At 45.1% G+C, this 20,370-nt stretch overlaps 1 protein-coding gene across 1 annotated transcript in view; it reads right to left on the bottom strand.

Moving 5' to 3' along the window:
- LOC128297541 (uncharacterized) overlaps positions 1-20,370 on the bottom strand; it is a 67,647-nt gene that overhangs the window by 5,433 nt on the left and 41,844 nt on the right. Inside the window, exons 3-4 of the mRNA XM_053033211.1 lie at positions 9,297-9,483; positions 3,275-3,379 (exon numbers count right to left, since the gene is read on the bottom strand). Coding sequence (XP_052889171.1) covers positions 3,275-3,379; positions 9,297-9,483 — 292 coding nt within the window. The remainder of the gene's footprint in view (positions 1-3,274; positions 3,380-9,296; positions 9,484-20,370) is intronic.

The following is a 20,370-nucleotide window of genomic DNA, read 5'->3' as shown; positions in this document are numbered from 1 at the left end:
GTTTACTTTATTTATGTGGCCAAAGATAAGACCGTGGTCTGGGTGGGTGGGACATGGCTTAAAAACGTCATAATGGAGATCATGCTCTTGATGAGCTCACTTGAGACGAAATTTAGAACACTTTGATTCGAACGCGTGGCGCTTTCATTAATCACGCACACCACCCAACCATGCTGTCCATGGGAAACAAACATTCACATCATGTTTGACACCCGGACCCGGGATGATGTGATGGTGCAGAAAGGGAATGGGGTTTGTGTTTGCGTTTGAAAAATTGCGTCACCGCCTGCGGCCAACATCAATCTTTTCCCCCCGCAAGTCCACACACAAGCCCACCACACGCACGTCTTCTTCGGCATTAATTACACATCATAAATGTTGCGTTTGGCTCGTGTACCGGCCATCCTGTGGCACAGGAACAGGAACTTAGGCCCCCGCCGGCCATGTTCAACAAAGAAGGAAAACTATCGAAAGTTTTGCATCGAACACAAAAGGGAAGTTAATTAACGTCGGTCGGTCGTTTCACCGGGTGGTGGCACGTGAAGCTGCTGGATGGACCATCTTAGCGTCTCCTTATCTGCGTTCGCACAGTGCACACCCGGAGCGGATTCCACACACAGCTTCGGCCTCGGTTTGACAAACTGACCTTTCACATCGAGCGCCCACCACCCGGTCGTCCCCTCCCCCCAACAACAACCGGAGTATATTAAATTTCCGAGCACGGATTGGCATCCGCCCCAGTGTGTGTGTGTGTTTGTGTGTGGATTTGTGCATCGTTGCGATAGACGGCCATGTGCTGGTCCTGGGTGTGTTTTTATGCACTACCCGCCGCACCCGAATGAAGAAGGTGCTAAAAACCTCCAAACTCCACAGGACGTGGTGTGTGTGTGTGTGTGTTTGCTCGAACGCTGGCAAACATCAGCCGACTCGTGCACTACCAAAGATGAACCTTAAAAGCAAGCGATCTCCCACCCACCCAACGACAGGGAAGATCTTTCGACCTGTACCTTTTGTTTACCAATCTGGCGCTCGTTACCTTTTGCCTTTTCATACTCGTCTGTACGGGTGTGTGTCTGTGTGTGTTAATGTGTTGACTTGTTCCCGATGGGGGACCCGGGCACAAACCCGGGTTCATCCGCACGGCATCTTAAAATGGCGCCTACCACTTGCAAGTTGAAAATAGCCATCCTTTCATCGTGGGTCGTCCCATCCGATTTCCTTCCGGCGATGCATCTGCAAGGTTTCTTTCGTGCAGCAACGACCGACCGACCGGTTGGGTGTAGGAAATGTAGCTACAAATTGAGGATATTGCATGGTGGCGAACAACCCGACCGACCGGGTCACCAACCCCCGGGGATACTGCCGGGAGAGGAGATGCCCCCGTTTAGCTTGTTTCCCATTTCCCGGCAACTAACTTTCGCAAAATAACCTTGATAGTCCTGCAGGGATCCGGGAAAGAATATTCCTGGGTACGTTTTATCGAACCCCCAGCAACAACTCGATATTGTTTGCCAGTGACGTTGGAAGCTCTGGACAATAGCACCAACGAGATGTGGACAATGTGGTATTACTCGTCAACTGTTTTAAATCAGCGTCAAACACACAAAGCAGTGGTTTTTTTTACTGCTCAATTAATGTTTATTGTGAGCAGATTATGCAGCCATTGAATCATTCAAACTTCTACTTTTGGAGTCATTCTTTACGAACAAGATTGTAGTAATGTGTGGAAAATCTGTAAAACCTGATTGATATAGGTTGGCATCAAGTAATGAACTCGAGCATATAAATATAAATTCATAGCCGACTTCGACTAAGATATTGAAGCCGGCTTTGCTGTAGGCTATTGTTGGGACCGCGGTGTGAATCGTGTAGACAGAAATTAAGCGAAATTGAACGCTACGACGTTTCAAACTGTCGAAAGGCTCCGTGAGATCCCTGTAAAGGATATAAAAAGAAGCGGAAGAGGAGAAAGGCTCTCTTTTTGGAACGCTAATTACCACAGCAAGGTTGAACTATATAAAAAGACTTTTATCAGTTAAATAGACTGCTTGAGTGGATAAATTTAATTGTTCTCGTTTTTTTTCTATTCAGAACGAAAGAAGCGAGTGCGGCGGTGCCGCAACAGCTATGTTTACTTCGATGTTAACTTCTGTTGCGACTCCAGAGTTTATACCGCTACAGTCAACACCGAAAAATTCTGCAGTGTACGAAAGGGGTTCGAAAAATAAGTTTAGAAATTAGTTTTTCCACTAATTTTCCAATAGTTTTCCTCGGGTTGATCTTTTCTTTTTTACGTTGGAATGGCATGGCTACCGTATTGACTTATTCTACCACGTAGCCGGAAAGTCCAAGCTACGGAGGATTAGTCCGGATGGGGTTTTGGTCCAGGCCGTTCGTCCAAATTCTCCTTAGATTTTCGCATAAATTACAAGCGAGTTTTCCAAGTTTCCAGTTTCGGGATCTGGTAAAGATTTTTCGACGATTAATATATTTTTTTCTTCAAGTGTTTTATTGGTGTTCCAGCACTGAGCAATGTGTAGAAAGTTATTGAAAAGTGGGGTTTGCACCAGCATAACGCTATTCAACGTAGTTCATCTGGTGATAGAATAGATCGAGAAATGTTCCAAAGTTAATCCGGAACTTCAGATTGATCTCGAATTGAATTAATCGGACTCCGGACAAAATGAATCTACATTTTATTTCTTCGGATCAAAATGACATGAATGAAATGAAATTAATTATAATTACAACTAAGAAAAAGTCAAGAATGCCAAGGCAAGAGAGGAGCAACAATAAGTGAACGTAATTTCATGACTCAGTTTGGGATTCAAAAGTGTAATATCATTTTGATGTTATCTTTCATATTTTTAGACTCATATGTTTTTCATTCCACTAGACTTAACAAAACAAATAACAAAATGTCAAACTGCCCTACTTTCTATTAACTATTAAGTCGTGGTCGCCAATCCAATCGCTTCCAAATAACATCAGTAAAACAATTACAAAACAAAGTTAACACTTCAAAACAATCATTAAATACTTCAAATCAATCGTAAATAAGATCAAATTATTAAGTTAAAAATGAGGAAAAAACCCCACTGCCTCAAAAATTCAATAAATATCGATCCCCAATCGAGACGCATCGTGTTTACCAAGAGGCTAAGAGAACCGCAATGCCGAAACGGGCGTTGACGTATTAATAGTTGGCGGTGTTGTTAACGTGTTTTTTCTCTCCCCAACTCTCTGGTCCGTCAACCAGCGGGGACAATCTTACCTCCAGTCCGTTCTGCTGTGCGCTGCAGTTGCTGATGTTGAGCGAACCGCTGATGAAGTCGTTCTGGACGTCGACGATGAGAAAGGCGCTAATGGGGCGCACGATCTGCAATGAGACGAAACCGGAAAGCCAGAAGCAGAAACGTTAGCAGAAGCAGACAAAATGAAAATGGCACATCGCAAAATAAGAACATCCCCTTGTACCGAAGGGTGTCGCTCTTTTTTTGGTTTTTTTGAAGCAGCACAAGAGGAAGTAAAAAAGGCCCCCACACGGATGAAAACGGAAAGCAGGCAACCAAGAACCCCAACCACAAGAAAGAGAGGAAAAAAAATGTCGACAAAAACAAATCCATCTTGCTGCACTAGGGCAAACTGGGCAAAGCTGCAACTCATCACGGAAAGCCAAGCCTTCCCACCTCCCCCTTACGGTTCCTTCCGTTCGACAACGCTTGCTTGTTGGAGCGCATTTAAAACCGTGTGTGTGTACCGTTTACCACACGCGCGCGGTACGGAAGTCGACTCAACCCGGCAACCAATAAGCCATGTCCATTATATACGCTTTCAACAACCCCAACGGCACACACTGACACACACACGCGCGCAAAACACCCGAGAATAAAACGGGTCTCATGTTCCTACAAAAGCCACCCCTCGGGTGGATCGGATCTTCTATCGTACTCATTATGCCGCTTTTGCATAATAGGACACACACCCCGGACCGACCCGCCGATGAAGCGATAAAACGGGAAGATGGAAGAAAACCAGAAAGAACACATTCCCATGGTTCGGGGGTGGTGCCACGCGGCAGCAACAAAAAACCGGCAAACGGCAAATAGCAGCGTAGTCGGCCAGGGTTTCGTATAAACACAACAACAAAAAAGCGGCCACTTCGCATGTGTCGAAAACCTTTCCGGAAGATAAAATCCTCTCACGTCACGTAATCGCCCCCGGTCGGTCGGTCGGTCGGTCGGTGGCGTAGTGTGTGAGAGATCCTTCTCACAAAATTATCATCAATCAAACCGTTTATCCCCACCGTCGGTCGGTCGGACGGTGCTACCGAAAGGGCCACCATGTTCTACCTTCACGCACAAGTAACATTCGTCCCCGGTGTGATCCACAGACCCCCCCCCCCCCCCCCCCCCCCCGCCCCCCGGAGACGATGGAAGACATATATTTCACCCGAAGCGTACTTTGATTGTTCGTACACCGGGCGGTCTAGTGCGTGACGAGTGTCGTCTTGCCGGAAGTGCCCGCAAACGTCCGACCAAGTTGCGCCTGGGCGGTTAGGCATCCGGCAACACGATAGCATTCCCACCACCATCCCCCCAATGGGGGGGTTTGCATTTTGAAAAACAGAACGCTGCTGGACCGTCTCTCGGCCACAGTCCCGAGCGCATCGGATATATGCAAGCGCAAGCCGGAGGTTTGACTTCATCCCGATTGTGGCTCATTTGGTGCAGTGAACACAAACGAAAAATGCCCCCCCCCCCCCCCCCCCTCACTTGACCAACATTATCCGGGCATGCCTCTCCGGGCCGTCATTATGCTGATGGGATTGTGCATTTTTTTTCGTGTTGTTGTTTTTTTTGCGACCGCTCAAGGGGGTGTTGTTTGAAGCGAAGCGCCCAGCGAGTTGAAGTAGGCGTTGTTAAGTGTCAGTGAACACAGTGAACAACTGTGTGTGAAGAACGCAGTGCAGTACACGGCCTACTTCGCTATCTTTCGGTTTGTACAAATCAAAACAAAAAAAAAAAACAGCACAAGCACACTCAGGTTCGCACTTCATTTCACGCTTCCCGGTTACCCGTGTTGGCCAAAAATTCACGCCCAGGTAATGAAGGGTACCGGTGGGAACACATGGAGTTGCAAATCGAACCGATTTCCATCCATTCAGTTCCATTCGTTTCGTTTCGGTAGAATTGCTTGACGGGAGTGCCGTAGTCCTGTACGGGAAACATCGGGAAACATGATACCGGCACCGTGTCGCAAATGTTTCGCAAGCGTAACTCTGGGTGCGCGTAAGAATCGAATTCCCCGAACTTCCCGTACGCTAAACGCAATGTGCGTATTATTGGGTGAAATAAAACTACCCACCAAGGGGGGGAGAGGGAAAAGAAAAAAAAAAGCACGAACCCAATCATGAAACTTCTTCAAGGCGCGTTTTCACCGCAAGTCGTTACGACGATCACCGATAGAAGGAGGTGGGGAAATTGGTGGGTTTTTCTTCCGCCCCTTTTAGAGGGTGCGTATCCATCGCTTCCCTTTTTGCCACAAGGAAAGGGACGATACCCTCGGACGGTAGAAACGAATTCGCCTCGGCAGCCATGAAACGTTTCAGGCTTAGCAATACGCGAGGATTGGCTGCTTAAATCGGCTAGCTAATGGAGCAATAGATGACTTCATCAACTTTTTTTCCGGCAGCGCTTTCGAAGGTGATGTCTAATTTATTGACGAGTAGCTTTTTCCCCAAGTGTGTGTGTGTGTGATTTTTTTTTCTCCCCCCAATGGCCACGGTGTGTGTATGGGTAAGCTCTACTGGATGGGTGGATCGGATGGGATTTGGCGTTTTGTAACAAAACCGTGGCCGTGTGTAACAAAACCATAAATCAGCGAAAGCAAATTAATTTCACCCGATCAATCGAACCTGCTGCAAAGCGTTGTCGTTATCGGTGTTTGGTACGATTTAATTGAATGATTATAATTTTATTTTTACGGTTAAATTACGATTCATCGCTTTTATATCTATGCATTTCGATTTGCCTCTCTCTCCCCATCCTTATCCCACTCCGTATGAAATATTTCAAACAAAAATACATTTACAAAAGAAAGAAAAAATTCAAACGATCGCAAGTGTCGTTGGGAGCTAAACCCACACCCGCCCCCCTCACAAAACGAAATCAAATATCGACATTTTAATTGATTTACTGTGTCTCTCCATTTCCAATCGGATGAAACTGTTGTTGTGCCCGTGGTTTAATTAATGCGTACGTCAGTCGTAAATCGTTGCTCAGCAGCGCTCAACGCCCGCTTCCCCATTAGCACCGCTGATTGATAAGCCGACAAGCCGTTGACGTTGATTGAAATCGATGGTTTTTTTTTTGTTTGTTTATTTTTTATATATATATTGAAGGTCTCATATTTCCAGCAGCTGCAGCTGCATGATTTGCTAAAAATTTGAAGTTTTCTTCTTTTCGCTCGTACGTGCAAAACGCTCGTGCTGAAAATCCATCCAGATCCATTTCACATCGCGCACATAAGATGAAAGGAATGTTCGGGAGGACCCTTTTTGTCGTGTTCGGATTGGAAATTGGAGGATGGACCAAATAAAAAAAAGCCCAGCGGTTCGGTGGAATGTTGCATTACGTATCCGGGTGCATTTTGCTGCAGGAGGTTTATGTTATTTTTTCATTAACATTGACGTCGAGCCAATGGGATATGGATTTTTCTACATCAGCACAGCATTATTATTGACGCGTGTTGAGTGTTTCGTAAGAGAGTTGTTGATTTATTTTAATCACAAACTCGTCAATTTTTATTAATTTAATAATAAGTTTGAATACAGGTATTCATCATGAGGCCGTGGAAGCACCATGCACTTATTGCTGTATTGTCATTGGTGTCAGTTTTAGCTTCACACATTCACTTACGAATGTGCTTTTGGTGTTGACATTCTCTCCGTTGTTCTCACTAAATGATCCTCCGGTGAAGAGTTCTATCCTTCTGTGGGAGCAGCAGCTACACGATGTGTAAAAGGACGGGCCCCAATACCGGACGGCATTGCTGGACACAATGATACAAATTCAAAATCAATGTGCGGTGCTATAATGCGGAGCTTTCGGAGAAGGAGATGAACATTGCGTGTTCGAGCAGGCCAACCTGGAATTAAACCGACATCCTGAACGAAAATGTATGTTCTGAAAATTACTTGGGCCTGAAATCTTCACAATATTTGTTTGTTTGTAGCCCTAGCTGATGTCGATTCTAAACGAATATAAAGTCAATACTCTTGAAGCAACGCAAGCTGGCAATTCTCACAATGTTGGACAAAAATCCCCTCAAACTTATGCGTTCCGCTTGCGACGCGTTTTGAGCTTTTTTTAGCGTTATTTTCCAAGAGAAATGTGGTACGAGTTCCTTATGAACAGGTTGCTTTCCGATAATAAACCTAAGAAATGCTGTCCTGCTCACTAATCGAATATTTTGCCAATAATTTAAAACTTTTGCAAAGCCCTTATTAATCGATAGAAACAAATTAATCGAAGCGAACAAACCACATTTTCCCACATGTTAGTTATAAAGCGTTTGTGATTTTGCTAGACAAATGTGAAAGCGCCTAAAGGTATACAACACTGACAACATTGTTTTATTATTAATATTTTCCCCTTTCTACTTTTCGAAAATAAGCCAGAGAAATGTTGTCCAGCTCATTAATCGAATATTTTGCCAATAATTTAAAACTTTTGCAAAGCCCTTATTAATCGATAGAAACAAATTAATCGATGCGAACAAACCACATTTTCCCACATATTAGTCATGAAGCATTTGTGATTTTGCAAGACAAATGTGAAAGCGCCTAAAGGTATGCAACACTGACAATATTGTTTTATTATGAATATTTTCCCCTTTCTGCTTTTCGAAAATAAGCCAGAGAAATGTTGTCCAGCTCATTAATCGAATATTTTGCCAATAATTTAAAACTTTTGCAAAGCCCTTATTAATCGATAGAAACAAATTAATCGATGCGAACAAACCACATCCCACATGTTAGTCATAAAGCGTTTGTGATTTTGCTAGACAAATGTGAAAGCGCCTAAAGGTATGCAACGCTGACAACATTGTTGTATTATTAAAATTGTTGCTGGTGTCAAATGTTGCTTTCCTTTTGCACATAATTGAGAAATAAATCACCCGCGCTGCACAATTTAAAAGCGGTTAACCGCGTTTGCTTGTTTGATGCTCTGCTGTCCGTAGTCTCAGGGCTAACGAAAAGTCAATACTGCAAGGTCAGTTGCCTGCACAGGATTGCACGATTCCCTTCCAGAAAGTGGAGCGAAAGAGAGAATGAGAGCCATCCATGTGGCCGTGTGGGGTAGTCAAACCAGAACTGCCATTTCCGGAAGGAAATTGGGACTCCAATTGTGGGCGTGGGGCGAAGGCACAGGTGGTGAACTGTTTGTGACTTCAAATGCTTCGACTCATCCCGCAACGGAATGAAGACAGATTGCTCTCGTCCGCTTCCCTTCCCTGCAACAGAACGGCACGCTGCTTTCGCTACCGAACCCACCACTCGAAGGACTCCTCAAACTCGGAATGATTGATTTTCTTCCAAGCAATACTCGAGGTACTTCTCCGGATTGGCTTTGGCTGTACGTTACGAGCCAGATTTTTTCTGCTTACTTCTTGCTGTGTTTCCTCCCCCACTCCCCTCCTATTCTGTCCCCCCGCTTCCACGTTGGCCTTGAGCCGATGCTGGTGGCCTTTGAACTAATACCATAGCATGGCGTACTTTTCTAGCTGCTCAAGAACGTTCCAAACTCGTTCCATTTCCATTACGCGAGCACGGTTAGCACGGGCACGCAGAAACGCCGGGGGGTATTGGTGCGGGCTTTCTCCTTAGAAGAAGGTTTACCACCCCGGAACAGAACGTTGATTGAAATCGATTGCCATTTTTGCACGTCCTCACGGGCGCGCGCACTGGTGCGGAAAGGGTACGATTGCTTACGCCGCCCGCCCGCCCCAGCGGTGCGATTGAACTTGAACAGCAAAACTGCAACCCACACAAACGCGCATTATTATTATTACGTCACTGGCGGTGATGTTGTTTCTTCTTTTTTGTTTGTGCTTTGCTTTTGGGAAAATAAATTTAATTTCCCTACACATTCCTCGCCAGTGCACGGGGGAAAAGTTGATTTTCGCGCGAAAGTGGAAAACATAAATACAATCATAAATAGGGGAGAGGTTACACAAGGGCGTCCCCCCTTTTCTTTTGGTGCCCCCCCCCCCCCCCCCCCTACTCAACTCACCGTCTTGATCCACTGGTTCCAGCAAAACTGAAACTCCTCCCGATCGATGTAGCCGTCCTCGTTCTTGTCGAACACGGCGAACATCTGCTCCAGACGATCGGATGGTACCACGTAGATGTGACCTTTATCATTCCGGAACAGGGCCCTGCAGATCAGTGTGAATTCGTTCAGCGAAAGCCGATCATCTCTGTGAAGGAGAGCGAAGCGAAATGTGAAAGGACGATTAGTGAATGGAAAGCACCACACATATTTCTACACGTACACCACACCACACTGTGCTCAATAAAGGTCAATGTGCAAGGTTTTATCGAAGTTTCACTTCACGGTTTACCCGAGCACCGATTTACATGCAGTTGAGCAAACTGCAAAAGTTTCCGCGGCACAAAACGGTTTCGAAACGGGAAAACTTTCCCCGAAGGGCGACACGCCGAAGGGACGAAAAACCCGCGAGACGCGATGCAAATTAAATAAATCAATACGAAGCGATTTTTTGCTGTTTTTTTTTGGTGAGTTAGTGTTGGTGTGAGAGGGATTTGTTTTTGGTTTTATTTGAACTTTTTTTTATAGTACCCCCCCCAACCACCTTTCTCTCGGTTGAATTGGCTGAAAGCCGAAAGGAAATGGCCGTCATGCCGAATACGCTTCGTACCGCGAATGCTTCGAAAGCTTCCAAAACAACAAGCCTTAAAATGTCTGATTGACGTACATCGATACTGGCTCCGGGGGTGGGATGGAAATAAATCCCGTCTGGGTGTTGATTTTCCATCCCAACCCCCCGCTGGTTGGTCAATCATCGGAACCGCTCGTTCCGCTGTTACAATCCAAACCGACCGATGGGGATTGAATTTTATTTCGCACCATGAATAACTCAACTTTATAACTTTATTAGTGTCAGTTCCATTTGCGGACGCGATGAACGCGAGCCGTCCATCGACCATCAGCACCGAGGGGTTGAATGCTTTCATCCTGTTCCGTTTCTTTTCACCACAGTTCCGTCCCCCTTCCGCTTCCTCCACGCAATTTTCCTCGATTTCCCAGCTGTTGACACACGGTTTGCGGTTGAGGATTATTTCATTTGAAAGCTTGCACACAGCGCCAGACAGAAAATTGCAGAAACCCGCTTTCAGCATCTTGGGAATTGCGACAGTTCGGGCGAAGATTTTCTGATTTGTGCGCGGCACCACAAATACAGACCAAAGTTTGCAATCGTGACTTTGTGGGAGCTTTCCCTCTTCCCCCGCTTTTCTCCCCATGCACACGGACTCCCACGGACAACTTTATTTTATAGCAGCAGCGTGCGCCTTTCGCCTTCCGTCCCATGGACAATTTATGGGTTTAATTTGCATATTTTTATGCTTCACCGCAATCGACACCGATTGCTTGCTGACTGGCACCGAAACCGGCTCGGCGCAGTGTGCGCGATGAAAGCGAAAGAAAGGTGGAGTGAAAGCCCTGCAAACAAAAAAAAAGAACGCTCAGTGAGTCAAAACAAAACGAGATTCCTTCGCACTTTATCTCGCTCCAGATGGCAGGAGACTGACGATCGGTGGTGTGCTCTCACGGCAGCTGACACAATACTTGGCTGATGATCAACCACGGCGATATGATTTCCACTCATGCACACAGCTACTTGACAAACACCGTTTTTACGGACGTTGCCATTGGACAGAATGTGAGAAAGGGAGAGTAACCTCCCCAAAAAAAAAGGAAGAAAGGATGGAAAATTATTTACTACTTCCATTGGGTTTTTTTTGTTTTGATCTCCATCGCGAAGAAACTGCTGGGCAACTGCTGGATGGGAAAGTTTCACCCGGATTTAGTCTGCCTCGTTAAATTGTGGCCGCGTGCAAAAAAATGTTCCACCCAAAACCGGCGTTTCGCATTCTCGGTGCAGCACTAATAGGATTGTGATTATGCTCCCGCATCCGGAACTGGCGGTGCCATAGAAATCATAATCGCTGAACCGACGCTTATTGCCACCAACCCTCTTTTCTCTTTTATCGAAAATTATGCCACGACACGTCATCATCATCGTGACCGACAATGGCATCGTTCGGGACGTTTAAGCGGGACACTGCAGCGGTAAACGGTGCAGTTACTTGCTAGCTTTATCTCCAGCAAAGGGGAAAGCAGCGAGCACAGAGGGAATGGTGCACCCGCATGGTTGTGTGGGTGGGTAAATATGACACTTTATCAAGAGAAAGTTTTCGTGCACATCGTGAATTTGTGGGAACCGGCGGGAGTAAGTAACAAATCAAACGTTGCTTTTCGGGGTGCTTTACACTGTTTGACGATGGGGCAATTGTTTTCAATTAGGCATGTAAAAGCAGTTGGAACATGGAACGAGGATTGGGAAGGATCGTTCCAGCTGTCTCAGTATGTTACCGCTCAAGTCAAGGGAAAGTTTTGATTTATTCTAAGTGTAATAGAATATTATGCAAACGGAACCACCGAAAGCTCTGTGTATTGCTTCTTCTGTACATTCTATTATGATATGGCATCAGGGGGGAACACGTTTTTATTGTTGCAACATTGCTTCGTTTGTCGGACCAAGAAAAATATCCAATTTTACTAAATCGAACTAATTTTAGAGAGCTGGCTTTTAGAGAAAGAGGCTAACCATTTATTTCAGAAAACAAATGTGGTCGTTTAAAAAGCATTTAATGACAGAGGAGACATACAATGAATTCAATGAAAACTGGAACAAATGGACAAGACAAACAGGGAATTATAACAGCTGGATAGAATGGTGGACAAAATATGCAAAGACAAAAATTAGAAGCTTCTTTAGTTGGAAAAATAAGCAAACCAACTCAAGAATGAACGAACGATACGAAAGACTGCAACAAAATCTAAATGAGGCAACGATCCCAATGAAAAAGGTAATATAAACAGGATAAAAGCTGCTAAATTTTAACCCTACAAAGAGAGCTAACCAAAAACTATCTAAGAGCAAATACCAAATACAATTGCGGGGGAGCCATTATCCATTTAAACAAAAATAAGTTCAAGTTCAATTTTACTCACTTTTCTTTGCCAATATTTAGACTCTTAGGACTTTTCTTAAGGTAAATCAGATTTTTCTTCACCATTTGGTAGTGTAGACAATTAGCAAGGGTCCTCATAAATATTGAATCATTCGCAGCATTTGCAATCAGTTCAAATTAAAAGCTGACTGTCACTTTTGTAAAAGTTTCATCGCAGCAAGCGGTGCGACAGCGGGCAAAACCATCTTGAAACGCTTGCTTTGATGACGCGAATCAAGAAAAAGCTCCGACGTCGCCAATTGCAACATTGTAACAACCTTCTGCAGAATGAACCCAGTTGTCAGTCTTACCAGAGTTGTGTTGTTAATTTGTAAGAGCTTTAAAAATTGTTAAACCTCTCGTAATTAAGGTAATAGAAACAAGGAACAATTATTAAAAAAAAAAAACAAATGTTACGTGCTTTAAAGATGTTAAAGGCAGTATGCTGCATAATTAATCTTTATACTGCCGACAAACTTACGAAACACTAGGGAGGGGGTGGGAACATTTGGCATGTTGTGCTGCATGCCAACAATCAACGAAAGCCCAATTCGATCCGATTCGCTCTGATTTATCAGCACCACAACTTTTTACTCCACAATCCATCAAAACAACCATGCTTACGGTGGCCGTTTCAGTGTTTTGTTTAAAAAAAAACAGAAGAAAAGTTCCAAATGAAACTCAATCCCAACCGGTAAGCCAGTACTTCTGTACCGTTTGAGCTTGCTAGCAGCCCCGCTGTGTGCTGTCGCATGAGAAACGACAACTCTCCACCGTTGGGGGAGGGGGTTGTCGGTACCTCGCCCGACATTGTATAATTGTAACAAATTTCGCTTTCCTGAGTGGGTCCTTTACTACCTCGGCGTCCAAGGGAGGTGGACGGTGGACGGGAAAGTGGCAACCATTTTCGTGCCCCTGAATGATACGGTAACTTCAAGCTTGAACCAAGCGAACAAGAAACGAGCTAATTTCAGCACATTCAAGCGCCCTTTGCCAGTGTGTTTCTCAGGGACACACACATACCGGTGTAGATTTGGCCTCCCGATTACTGCTCAATTATCCAAGTTCAAACTCGTATAAATCTTCACACTGCGATCTTCGTGCGCGGAATGGGGGGAACAGCGATTTGCATGTTCAGCGGAAATTTAAAACTATTGGCGTTTTCCTTCCATGGAGATGGGGAAAGGGGATGGAAAAAAGGAATGAGTAGGAATGGGTCTTCCATCATGCACCTCGTGTTTAAATGGCGCAGCAAACTGGCTGGAGTTGGTCGGAAAAGGGGGGTTGTGGGAAGAAAGAAAGGAAAAAAAAGGTTAGAATGTCGAAGAGCGCCATGCGCTGCTGGATATTCGTGAAAGAGGGAAGCAACCGAAAAACCGATCGGCCCCAAAGGAAAGCTAACATCAGCAGAGTAGTGGCAGCGGATTCAATATCGTGTCGGAACGACGATTAGTTGTTTGCCAGAACCCGGAACCATTTTTCTTCCCCTCCCGTTCCCCCCGTTCCTCTGGCTGTGTCTGCCACCAATTTCGCTGACATTCCGCTTCCCGGTTTCCAATTTTGCGCTGAGGGCGAACCGGGCTGAGCATTCCCATGACGTAGGCATTTGTTTTGTGCCGTTTGACAACGCTTCGAGGGAGAGGGGGAAAAAGTTTTCCCCGCAAACCAACCATTTTCCACCAACACTCGTCCCCATTTCCGGGGGGAGAGAGGGAGGGAGTCTCAATCAATATCCGCTTTACACTGCTGTTTTTTTTGTTGTTGTTGTTGTTGTTGTAGCAATATCTAATGGATAGGGGCAAATTTTATGATTTTCACATTTTCACGTTTGTCATTCATCCTTGTCCGACATCGCAATATGTTCAGATTGGAAAGAGCGAGAGAGAGAGAAAGTTCGATCAAAAGTCGATGATTATTGTAAAATTGGTACAAATGAACTTTACTTTCTGAGATTCTCCAGCCCCGTTTTGGGAGGCCATGAATAACCATCGTGAATTAGCGTGGCTTTTATTTGTGTTGCAGTGTTTATGTCCACCATATGGTGGTGGGCCGTATTTGTTCTTAAAACATTTTCCACCATCGCACGGCAACACGCTAATGGAGACGCCTGGTGGCTGACAAATAACATCCCTTGCGTAGGTTGGCCAAACGCCCACCCTTTTGGGGGTAAAGGCGGAAGCAAAAGCCCACCGTAGAAAAAAAAAACTCTCGGGTAATGGAATAGAATTTTAAAATACACAACAGAACGCGTTTGTAAGAGCAATTGCACTAAGCTCGGGGGTTTCCGGTTCGCTCGCGCGAAACAATGCTCATAAAAGTTGCTGTGTGTGCGCGCAATGAAACAAACTACCATTCGTACCGGTATCACATGAATAATTGCACCAGCTGCAGCGCGTCGTCGTAGCAGCAGCCAGCCGTAAGACGTGCAAAACAGATCCTTCGGGAATCCACGATGGCCGGATCCGCACAATAATGTGGCAAAGATGGCCAACGGAACGGTCTTGCGGGAAGGGGGAGGGTGAAAAGTTTCAAGAAAAATGGCCTGTCCTTTAAGCAGCTGGAGAGGAAAAGTTTAATTGCCATGAACCATGTGTTCGGCTCGCTGGGCTGGGCTGGACGGACGTTGGGAAAATGCAAGCCAACGAAAAAAAAAACAATGCCGACGTTCAAAAGAAAAAATGAAATCGAAACGCAAGTGCAAAACTTTTATCCCCCCCCCACCTCCCCCCCCTTTTCCCCGCTTGGAGTGTGGCAGGGGGGCCATCATTTCCTAATTTCTTTTGCTGCACTTTACTACCAACCATTTTAAATGGTGTGTGTTTGTGTTGGAGGGCGCATTGAAATGAACTGTGTTTCTTCATTTCCGGCACTCACTTACCGGAATGTGCCCGTTACTTTGGCACGCACCCCACCCCCACCGGTTGGCTTTTTGTGGCAAGCAAAGTCGCCGCCACCATGGTTCATCATTCAAACAAAACAATTCACACACAAATGGTTCATCTCGAGGGGAATTTGTAAAAGTGCTCGCGAACAACAATTGAACGACTGCTGCTGGCTGTAGTGTGAACACCAACCATTTGCCAGCAGCAAGATGTTAATTATACATGCAACACGGTGCAACACACCAGAACCGGAAAGGAATTATATTCTCCATTCAGCCTGCTTTAATGAAATTCCGCTTCAGGTCAGGGCAGGATTTAATCTCATCGTCAGACGACATCATCGTTAACCCGGGCCCGGGTCCGGTTCCATCCATGACGTCAATCCGTTGGCAGTGCAATGTGTCGAATTCCGGGCGGAACATAATCCCGTGCCGGGATTTGGCGAATCTATTCATTTCCATCAAAATATCATCATCATCATCATCGTCGTCCTCGTCGTCGTCATTATTGTCTTTCACCAATAGCCTCGTCAAACTATCGCTAATTACTTTCGAATCATGGCCGGGGCGCACTCGCTTCGTCATTCCTCCCACAGTCCGTCTTGTCAGGCGCATATGGGATTGATTGAATTTCATGTGTTCACACCCGAACCGGACCGGTGTGCCCCGAGCGCCCCACATCCCTTGGACACCACCGATGTGGTTCGATGTATCGATCCTTCACGGCGTCTCACCCGCTGGGTAGCGCTGGGATGGCGTGCTGTAGTCTACATTCCGTCGCTTGGAGAATGGGTGATTAATATGCGACTATTGTTTGGGCTTTGTGTGCGCCACGTATGCATAAATGCTGTATGGTCGAGGGTTCTGCTAAGGGAAACATGATTTTACACGATTTATTGTGAATGTTTCCAACGGTATCGACTATATTTAGTTCCCTCCTGACGCAATTATTCCAATAATGCCAGATAATGGTGGATCTTTAATGTTAAGAATAATAAAATTAAAAGTTCATTGCTATTTTGGCGTTAAATGCACACAAGTCTTTATATTAATTAAGTATTACTCTAACAACAAATCAAGGTTTATTAAGATGCATATTTTTATTCTTCTCTATTTTAGGCAATTCATCCAATCGACGAGAACTGTAAGTACTTTTAAAACTTTTCAAAATTTATTTTAATTTTCAAACAAAAGTTACGCGAAGCTACCGACTAGCTTTACTGGCATTTTGAGATAAATGTAACGTCCAAAACTTTACAATTTGCGTTACACAATCGCTTTACAATATTGTTATATTATTACAATATTATTCACGTGATTTATTAAGTGACAAACTGGCCGGTGCCCGGTGGCTCGGTGGCTGCGAAGCCGGTCTTTTCACCAACGGACCAAGAAAGCCAGAAATGGCCGGTATGACCTATTAGTAGGTTGTTACACCAAGAAGATCGTTCTAAAAGCTTGCCAGAAATATTTTATTGCATTCTGATAAGACTTTTTTATTATTATTATTTTATTATCGTTATTTATTATAAAATTATATAGCAAATTGTAGTTACAGAACTGAATTTAATAATATAAACACGATCACGCACGAATGCGTGAGTGATGAGAGAGGGCGAGAGAGCGTGCTGCGATTCGAAGATCTTCCACTTTCGCGATCGGTCCGCCGAGTGGTGCAAAAATAATAAACCACGTGTTAAACAACAAAGTACGAATCAACTTGTCATAATATAATTATATAAGTTTCCATAAAATTTTAACTGCACGACGATTATTTGACACGCGGCAAACGACTGCCTGGTGATAAATTGGTATAAAACCGACGCTTCAGTTTTCCCACGCATAAAGAAATTTGTAAACATGCACATCTATTTAGCACAAATAATGCTGTCTAATCATTAATCATCAGGAATTAAAAAAACAAAACAGCAACGATCATCATAATTCCAATCGAAAAACGCTGTTTTGCTTGCGTGCGATATTAAACGAAATTATGAATCGCTGTAAAACATAACCGCTTCTTACCACAACAACACATCAAATGTCACTTTATTATAACGCTTCGCTCCGGGAAACCCGGATGTCCTTTCGCCCCGCACAAAATCAAACATTAAAACGATCACCCCCACACCGTAACACACAATTCAACAACAAAAAAAACCAGGTGTACCATAAACTAATCACCAAAACGCTTGTACTACACACACACTTGTAACTGCAGTCGTACAACAAGTTAACATCAACTTACGACGAAACCGGTGGTGGCCCGGCCCCGTTTTAAAACATGAGCGCCATAAATTTGCCTCATCCCCCCATCGCTACGACAACATTTCAACGGCACTTTGTCACTGCCAGTGCCAGTGCAACACGTCGAGCCGGGCACGTCCAAAACTACAGCAATTTACATGCGGACCGCTCCACCGGTGCTCCGGGATGTCCCGTATCAGCGCCCATATCTTAGTGCCGCCGCTTTATGAGTGATTTATTATATCGCGCAGTGTGAGTGAGTGTGTTTTGCATACCGGAAAACTATTTCCCCAACACTGTACTGGTGTGCCGCCAACAGATAAACGAGGGCGCGATTAGCACATACACCCCTCCCCCCGGTGGTGTGTGGGTTTTTCTGTCCACCTTACAACAACAGTACAAGCCCCACAAAAGCCGCTGAACGTGACAGACAGTCACGGCAGGCGAATTTGATATTTGAAAGTGTTCACGGTGAGGGAGACCGACCGCGCCTGGTGGCCATACGCGGTTTTGCACCTTAAACTCGGAACAACATCTTTCGGCAACAAAACAAAGTGGACAGCAAGATAGGGGGGAAAAGTTATAATAAAAAACCCCCCCGGCTAAACATTGTATCGCTGTAAAACAAAGAAGGATTTACACCCATCATCATCATCATCATCAACAACAGCAGTAGCAAGGAAATAGGGGATCCCTCTTTAGGATAAACCCGTAATAAATTTCCATCTTTCCACACAACGGAGCAAAAGGGGGCCAGTCTGATGATGATGAGGATCATGCATCAGTGAAATGTGCGCCAACCGCCGGTCCGAACGTTTGCGGACAAAATAGAACATTACACCAAACCTTTCTGCCGCATGCCGGCTAAAAAACCTTTCTCGCTTTGTCCGGCAGTATTATGCTCTCAAAAAAAAAAATCAAAAAAGGGCCAAAGAGATTTCCCAACCTGTGTTCCTAACCGGAGAAGAATGTAAAAATTTGATAATAAATACATAAATAGGTAACCGGAGGGGGGGGCCTAGCGGCGGGACCCAACGCCGGTCCGGTTAAGCTTTCCGCACACCGATCCGCAGCGATCGTTCCCTTTCGGGGTGAGTGAGGTGAGGTGAGGTGAGATGAGATGAGCAGAAAATAAATGAAAACAATTGATGTTCATCGATGAAAACTAATGGCGGTATCATAACCGCAAATGAGAAAATATAACTCGATTTCGATTCATTTAATTTTGTTGCTGCTGGGACCCGGGACCCGGGCCCCAGTGCGGAGATGTACACGAAAAGTGGACCAATTTTTCCAAGCCATGAATAAATTTGCTAACCTTTATTCGGTCTCGTGTGGGTACACACACACGTTCTTACATGCGGGGTCTCCACACGTGATATTGCGAATATAAAAGGGGGGTGGGTGGAAAAAAAATCACCCCTCATAGCTCTGTGGGTTTATTTATTTGATCTGATCACTGCCACGAGCTGACGAATGGTGTCCAATAACCCCTGGCTTCCTGAGGATGGTAGATAAATGCAGTTAGAAAAAAAACCCCTTGCTCTTCCGTCTCTCTCTCTCCTTCTCTCCTTGTGTCTCTTTCATACGGCTACCTCATACACGGCAACTCCGTAACTTTTTTCTCGAGCGGGGCCCGGAAAAAAAAGAGGGGCAGGAAACAACAAGAGGTTTCCATTTTTAGATCTCCACCTTTCCGAAGCACCCGGGGAATCGTGCGGATTCGCCATACTTCCCAATAAATGGCAGACAAAATCCTCCCTTTTCTACCCTCCTTCCCTTTCCGGATTTTCCAAAATGGCAGCACGAAACGAACCGAAAAACGCGCGCGCGATATAGGGGGTTTCCGTGGGGTGGTGGGGATGGGGTGGCAGAAGAGGCCACAGAGGAACACAAAAAAGTGAACCCATCCGAAAAGGTAGCACGCTATCGAAATTTATCAACCAACCCGTTCGCTGTGCGGCTGCTGCTGCTGCTTTGAGCCTGTAGCTGACACACCGCCCCCGTCCCATTTCGGCTTCCCTTTCAGCTTGCGGGCCACTAGGAAGGACACACACACACACAAAATAAATTACTTCGGATATCCGGAAATGTTTTCCTTCCCTTCCTTGCTGCGGGGCCGGATGTATGAGGGCAACACCGCACAGGAGGAGGAGGTTCGGTTATATGCTTCCCGTTCGGTGTTGTCCGGACGGTGTGCGCCTGTGGAACGGGTGATTGGGCGAGCACTTTTTGCACTTTATATGCACAATTTTTGATGGTGCTTGATGGTGTAGCATCCGTCGCAACGGGGATCGAACGGTGACGCTTTGGTGACGCCGCTCCGCTCCGCGTTCTTCGTTATACGGAAGGCAATTGTGATTCATTTGTTCTGTGCGGTACTTTTGTGGCGAAGGTTTGGATGACATTCGGAAGGACCTTTAATGCCCGATGCTCGATGGAGAGAGCGGTTGGGGGGGATGATGGAACGCGGGAAGGATGATAAGATGAGGTTTTCGAATGATGAAGAATGAGGCCAATGATCATTAAAAACTGCGCGATACAGTGAGTTCTTTTGGGGTTGATTTTGATGGTAGACGCGGCAGTAAAATGGATACAATTTGCAGGCAATTTTTGGAAAGTTTGTTAAGCAAACAATTGATCGATATCAGATGACATATTTGTAGTCATATTAAAGAGTAAAAAGTGAATTGTTATAACTGTTAATGTAGCTACAGGCTACGTAGCAAAGTTCGCAACAGAAGCACTAAAGATTCAAGACTCCTCAAAGGTTCCTTAATCGCAATCAACGTTCATTTACGAATTATTGTCTTATACGGCTGCTATGGTCTTCAAACTATTTTTCAGCCTCGATCCTCGATCGATCCCTGGTCTACGTAATCGAATGGTATTAAGGCAGTTTAGACAGTACAGAAAGCTT

This window comes from Anopheles moucheti, chromosome 2 (genome assembly GCF_943734755.1).
Source record: "Anopheles moucheti chromosome 2, idAnoMoucSN_F20_07, whole genome shotgun sequence".
Taxonomy (NCBI): Eukaryota; Metazoa; Arthropoda; class Insecta; order Diptera; family Culicidae; genus Anopheles; species Anopheles moucheti.
The sequence above is the reverse complement of the archived record's forward strand: the minus strand, read 5'-3'. Positions and strand labels throughout refer to the sequence as shown.